General features: G+C 41.6%; 1 protein-coding gene across 1 annotated transcript; it reads left to right on the plus strand.

The window, feature by feature from the left end:
• The first annotated feature begins 2,430 nt into the window (after positions 1 to 2,430).
• Positions 2,431 to 4,703, plus strand: LOC121544390 (gap junction beta-3 protein-like). The gene is made up of 2 exons (XM_041854331.2): positions 2,431 to 2,566; positions 3,593 to 4,703. The coding sequence occupies exon 2, from the start codon at positions 3,671 to 3,673 to the stop codon at positions 4,508 to 4,510; it is 840 nt and encodes a 279-aa protein (XP_041710265.1). The 5' UTR covers positions 2,431 to 2,566; positions 3,593 to 3,670; the 3' UTR covers positions 4,511 to 4,703.
• The last annotated feature ends 2,061 nt before the right edge of the window (positions 4,704 to 6,764 follow it).

Here is a 6,764-nt window from a genome sequence, read left to right on the forward strand (position 1 = left end):
AGCAAACTGCTCGCCCACACGACGCTCGCCCCCATACACGCTGTCTGCCATCTGCACGGTATAGTTGAAACCGGGATTCATCCGTGAAGAGCATACTTCTCCAGCGTGCCAGTGGCCATCGAAGGTGAGCATTTTGCCACTGAAGTCGGTTATGACGCTGAACTGCAGTTAGGTCAAGACCCTGGTGAGGATGATGAGCACACAGATGAGCTTCCCTGAGATGGTTTCTGACAGTTCGTGCAGAAATTATTCGGTTGTGCAAAGCCATAGTTTCATCAGCTGTCCGGGTGGCTGGTATAAGATGATCCTGCAGGTGAAGAAACTGGATGTGGAGGTCCTGGGCTGGCGTGGTTACACGTGGTCTGCAGTTGTGAGGCCGGTTGGATGTACTGCCAAATTCTCTAAAACTTAATTGGAGGCGGCTTATGGTAGAGAAATGAACAAATTAACATTCAATTATCTGGTAACTGCTCTGGTGTACATTCCTGCAGTCAGCATGCCAATTGCACGCTCCCTCAACTTGAAACATTTGTGGCATTGTGTTGTGTGACAACTGCACATTTTATTGTCCCCAGCACAAGGTGCACCTGTGTAATGATCATGCTGTTTAATTAGCTTCTTGATATGCCACACCTGTCAGGTGAATGGATTATCTTGGCAAAGGAGAAATGCTCACCAATAGGGATGTAAACAAATTTGTGCACAAAATTTGAGAGAAATAAGCTTTTTGTGCATGTGGAAAACTTCTAGGATATTTTATTTCAGCTCATGAAACATGGGACCAACACTTTACATGTTGCGTTTATATTTTTGTTCAGTTTACATATTCACTATTAGCAATTGCTGAATAGTTGTTGCAGTATATTTAATGCATACTACTGTAAATTATGGTGCATTGTGGAAAAATATTCTGGGAGGGGAAAGAATTGCTGGCTCATTAACATATTTTGAGGTGTGTCTTCGAAGAGGCTATAGTTGTTGCACCCGTTAGTCCTGTACTGATTTAAGTGATATGTGGTACTACTACCAAGTAGATGTATATAGCGGACAGATCAAAGTGGTAGCGGTTGTTAAACCTTTAATGGTTTACTATTTAACCATATCTGTTTTGCCCTGCAATCACAGCCAGTTTGGAAGCCTATGTTTAGGTCTCTAGAACTGCAAGTGAGATTTTGTACATTATATATATTTTTTTACTTTTTTTTGTCATTTAGCAGACGCTCTTATCCAGAGCGACTTACATGAGCAATTAGGGTTAAGTGCCTTGCTTAAGGGCACATCGACAGATTTTTTCAACCTAGTCGGCTCGGGGATTAGAACCAGCGACCTTTCGGTTACTGGCACAACGCTCTTACCCACCAAGCCACAGATTTTTTCAACCTAGTCGGCTCGGGGATTAGAACCAGCGACCTTTCGGTTACTGGCGCAACCCACCAAGCCACCTGCCGCCCAGTATTTTAAGTATTTATTAATATGCTGTAATATACAAATGCCTATCAGCCAACCTGCTTGCGCCAATCCCTTGTAATTACAGTAAAGTCCGGTAAAAAATAACTTTCTTACCATTTACTAGTCACTTTTACAGTATTGTACTATCTTTCATTGCTTTGACATTATAGTAATTTACAGGAAGCTGGCATCCAGTTACCATGAATATCTCAGTAATGTATTGGCACTATCCAGAGATTATTTTGGAGACCAGTATATCCTTGACTACAACAACATTTTCAGTAACAGTTACAGAAATGTTTTACTTGCTATGACTATGATATTTTTTTATTCTATAAATCTTGGTTGAATGCACCAACTGTAAGTTGCTAAGGACAAGAGTGCCCGTTAAATGACCAAAATGTAAATTAAAATATAAAAATGATAACTTGCAAAAAACACTTGGTAACATGTCAGTGGGTAATTACAGTAATATGCTGTAATTGTAATTGGTACTGTAAATTAGATTACAGTAACATACTTGGTACTGTAAATTAGATGACATTACAATTTTTGGTACCATAAAATGTATTAAAATGTATAAAAAAAAAAAAAAAAAAGTGTAAAGTGGTTATCCCACTGGCTATAGGGTGAATGCACCAATTTGTAAGTCACTCTGGATAAGAGCGTCTGCTAAATGACGTAAATGTGCCCTTGAGCAAGGCACTTAACCCTAATTGCTCCTGTAAGTCGCTCTGGATAAGAGCGTCTGCTAAATGACTAAAATGTAAAATGTAAAAAATATTACAGTAGCTGTACTGTAAAATCAATTACAGTTACTTACTGGTCAATTGCTACCAGTCAATTACTGTACATTTTACAGGAAATGTTTTACAGTGTGGTGTAGGCCTAATCCAGGAAAAAAAAACATCTGGGCCTCAATTGGTAGGTTACAAGTTTCGTTTTTAAACCCCACCCACAGACAAACGCCAAAGACGCATCAATCATGACAACAGCATTCTACCTGTTGAGCGGGGCTAATGTATGTGTAAAACGAATTAACCCAAAAGAAAACTACAGAAAACAGAAGCAAACTGATTATGAAGTGAAGCACAAACAATGGATTGACATTTGTTAAGTAAGTGAAAAGTTGGCGATCTATTTTTATGAATGTATCTGTTCCTTACTTTTAGTGTGTGGATGAGTTGAAGTGAGCGTGGTGTAAAAATGTATTTTTATTGTCTTACTCTGCTGATGTTGAATTGTAGCCTAAAGTTTTGGCGTAACCTGATAGCCTATTCCATTTACTCTGTTATGAAAACAGTCTGAGATTTACTCTGTTCCGACATATCATAAAGTTTATAGGTTACCTGAATATGCGCAATAAGAAGAGCAGGTAGGCCTATGCGTAAAAAGTATTTTCTTAGGGATAATCTTTGAACAGTTCACATTGGCTTTATACCAAAATGCATAAGCAGACATAAACAATGAGGGGAAAAAATAACAAATAAACATGATGAGCATTGATGTCCTTCCCTGTACAGCCACACAGTAAAACTGATTTATTTGGGAAATTATGCTTATTCAATATATCACAGACAACCCAACTGTTATAGCCTAGTCAGTGTGTGGTAAAGTGAGTCATTTCAAGGCCTACTATAGTAGCATATGCCTTAATTTGCATGCCCAACTGGCCCAATTCTCATCTACTGTCATCAGTTTAAATGTATTAATTGCTTCATTTACCTTATATTAAGGTTGTGTAAACCTTAGATATTAAGAGGTGAATATTACAAGGAGAAAAAAACTATTCTAAAGCGACCTTTGTTGACAAAGTTGACTATGAAAATGAATATGTGGGAAATGTGGAAGTAAACTGATGAAAAATCTATTGAAAAAGGGAAACAAAATGGCAGTCAATGTAGAAAACCTAATTTCTCAAATAAGAGATATTGTACTTCTGGTTGCTATAAAATGCAGTAGATCGAGGCCTACACATAAACGTAGGCCTACACCCAACAAGCTGAAAAGCTCCTGTTGTTTGTGTGGATTGCATCATACAATTTTGAACACTTCCAAGAAAGGGCATTGTGCAATTAATTCACACCATGATCCAGGTTACATTGATGCCTTCCCTCACCCATCTTCTCCTTTATCTACTCAGGTTGCTCCAGTGATCCATAGTCATTTAACAAAAGAAGGCAAGTTCTGAAAAAGAGACTGTCAACATCCAGCCCCAACCATGGATTGGAAGACCTTCCAAGCCCTCCTGAGTGGGGTGAATAAGTACTCCACGGCATTTGGTCGTATCTGGCTCTCTGTGGTGTTTGTGTTCAGGGTGATGGTGTACGTGGTGGCGGCGGAGCGTGTGTGGGGCGATGAGCAGAAGGACTTTGACTGCAACACCAAGCAGCCCGGCTGTGCCAACGTCTGCTACGACCACTACTTCCCCATCTCCCACATCCGCCTGTGGGCCCTGCAGCTCATCTTTGTCACTTGCCCCTCCTTCATGGTGATGATGCATGTGGCGTATCGCAATGAACGCGAGCGGAAGTACGCCAAGCACGGGAACAAGGACAAGCTGTACGAGAACACAGGGAAAAGGCTCGGCGGCCTCTGGTGGACCTACATGCTCAGCCTCTTCGTCAAGACGGGCATCGAGATCTCCTTCCTCTACATCCTCCACAAAATCTATGACAGCTTCTACCTGCCCCGGCTGGTCAAGTGTGAGGTCAGCCCCTGCCCCAATCAGGTGGACTGCTACATCGGCCACCCCACAGAGAAGAAAGTTTTCACCTACTTCATGGTGGGCGCCTCGGCCCTCTGCATCGTGCTCAACATCTGTGAGATCATCTACCTTGTCTCCAAGCGCGTCGCTCACATAGCCAAAAATAGGAAGAGAAAAAAGCGCACCATGGCCCTGCATGAACGGTACAGCAAGGAGAATTCCGGCAGCGACTGCACTCTGCACTTTTCTCAGCTGGAGAAACAACCCTTAAAGTCCCAGTTTCCAGGCCACCTTCATGCCCCATTACCAGCACACATGCGTGCGTCTGCTCCTAACCTGTCCTCTGCAGCATAGGATGCCCGAACTATCCCAAGATTCAACCACAACATGTATGCCTATGAAGCCAGGACTCACCTTATTGATCAAGCCTGCTCATGCTTGTCTTCCTTTAAGACTGTATGAGAGACACGTTTTTACTGCCCTATTACATTTTAGTCATTTAGCAGACGCTCTTATCCAGAGCGACTTATAGGTAGTGAGTGCATACATTATTTTTATTTAATTTTTCATACTGGCCCCCCGTGGGAATCGAACCCACAACCCTGGCGTTGCAAACCTGCTCTACCAACTGAGCTACATCCCTGCCGGCCATTCCCTCCCCTACCCTGGACGACCATGGGTAGGGGAGGGTACGACAGAGCCTGGATTCGAACCAGGATCTCTAGTGGCACAGCTAGCACTGCGATGCAGTGCCTTAGACCACTGCGCCACTTACTGCCCTATACTGCCATGGAGCAACGCTTTGTACTGATATTCCATGACCCTGGGGCTAGACAACCCTGTCGTGAGCCACACCCCATTTTATACAATTCAACTCCCACTGCCAGACTGAATATTTTTTTTACATCTATAATTGTCTCCTGTAACATGTGACAATGCTTTTCCAGTTCGTCGCACACTTTGTTTTCGCCCGCATACTAGATTCGGTTTGTTCATAGCAGAACTCGGCTAGGCGAAGCGAGCGCCTGTGTTTGCATACTCCCTAAAGACCTTCGCTTGAAAACCAATAAAAAAGTAGCAACATTACTGTTGTTTGTCCCTGTTGAGCCACAGTAGCCACAACATAGCCAGTAACACATCCTCAAAATAGTCAGAATTAATCTAAGATAAATCAAGAAATCTGTAATAAATTTTTAAATTTTTGCTGAGGATGTCTGTCACGCAATTTTATATCTAGCTAAGACTTTTGGTGCAGTGCTTCTCAAGTGAAGAAATGTGCATGAAAACTACTAGTGCACTGCAGACAGTAGGGCCTAGCTGCTGCTGTGTTCTCTCGTCTCTCTCGTTGAATGACAGCAAATACTTAATTGAAGAATCCCGTCCATAGTTCCCACCCCTACTGTTGACCAATCGCCGACTTGCCTCAAGAAAAAATTGTGTGTGAGCGAACAGCCCAAAACATTATCTGCCGAACACCAAAGCGGAAAAAAAATGTCACAAAATGTCATCATAATACATGCGCAAACTGTTGTGACTGGGAAGCATGCGAAAGGCTTAAGATGTGGGAGGGCGAGGAGTGAAATGCTCATAGGGAACTATTCTGTCAGAGTGACAAGCAGGTATTCAAAACACAACTAGCTGAGGTATTCACCCACAACACTCTCTAGAAACGGACTACTAAATTACTAATTACTGCGCTTTGTTGTCACTAGCCTCAAATACATTTGTTTACTCTGATTTATGACTTCAATATGAGGACAACAGAATGATAACAAATCTCTTTGCTTTGGACTTTACAGTGTTGATGCAAGATTAGTCTAAAATGGACAATGGCTTACCACTACTTGGCGCACCAACATAATTAATAATTTATTTTGTTTTATTTACAGCATTTATTCTAATAGAAGCTCCTCTATCATTATTATGGCTTTTTATTTTTATTTTTTACTTACTCTATTGCAAGACTACATTAGCATGGTTCCACTCAGGTTTATGTTGCAAAGCTACAACAGATTGCCTGTGTTTTTACATGCTTGTAAACAAACTTTCCTCATCCAAGGTCTATGTTGATTTAAATGAGGGACAAGGAATGTCGCTGTTTCATTGATCAAGTCCACATATGCAAGTAAACCCTGGCATCTTGGAAAGCTGGAGCACACGAAAGCAAAGAAGAACAGGGTTGGATAAAATCTCAGCCTTAGTGTTCCTCATGGAACAGTGGTGTGGATACCTGATAGTCTCACACTGTCAGGAGCAGAACCTTCACAATACGCTTCAAACTTCCATTTTCTACATTATTTTGATAAATAAAATGTTTACATCTAATTTACTTTGGTCTCATTCATGTTACAGTAGTTATGTCATTTCTGTTGACTTATTTTATCTAGATTCTAGACAAGTACTTGTAACTCAGTATTCTGTATTATTAGACTTTTGGCCTCATTCCTGGGACTTAGCCCCAGGTGACCCTGACTGACTAGATCAGAACATCTCTAGTCTGGACATTAAAACAGACACATGTGACATACAGGACCACAGCCAGCAGCCCAGCGCAAAGACATCCTGTTATAACCATGTAATACAGGATGTCGTATTGCTGTAGGCCTAC

Source organism: Coregonus clupeaformis, chromosome 29, assembly GCF_020615455.1.
Source record: "Coregonus clupeaformis isolate EN_2021a chromosome 29, ASM2061545v1, whole genome shotgun sequence".
Taxonomy (NCBI): domain Eukaryota; kingdom Metazoa; phylum Chordata; class Actinopteri; order Salmoniformes; family Salmonidae; genus Coregonus; species Coregonus clupeaformis.

What these genes read in the sequence shown, in the direction of transcription:
- LOC121544390 (XM_041854331.2), top strand. Translation starts at nt 3,671, where the DNA reads ATGGATTGGAAGACCTTCCAAGCCCTCCTGAGTGGGGTGAATAAGTAC.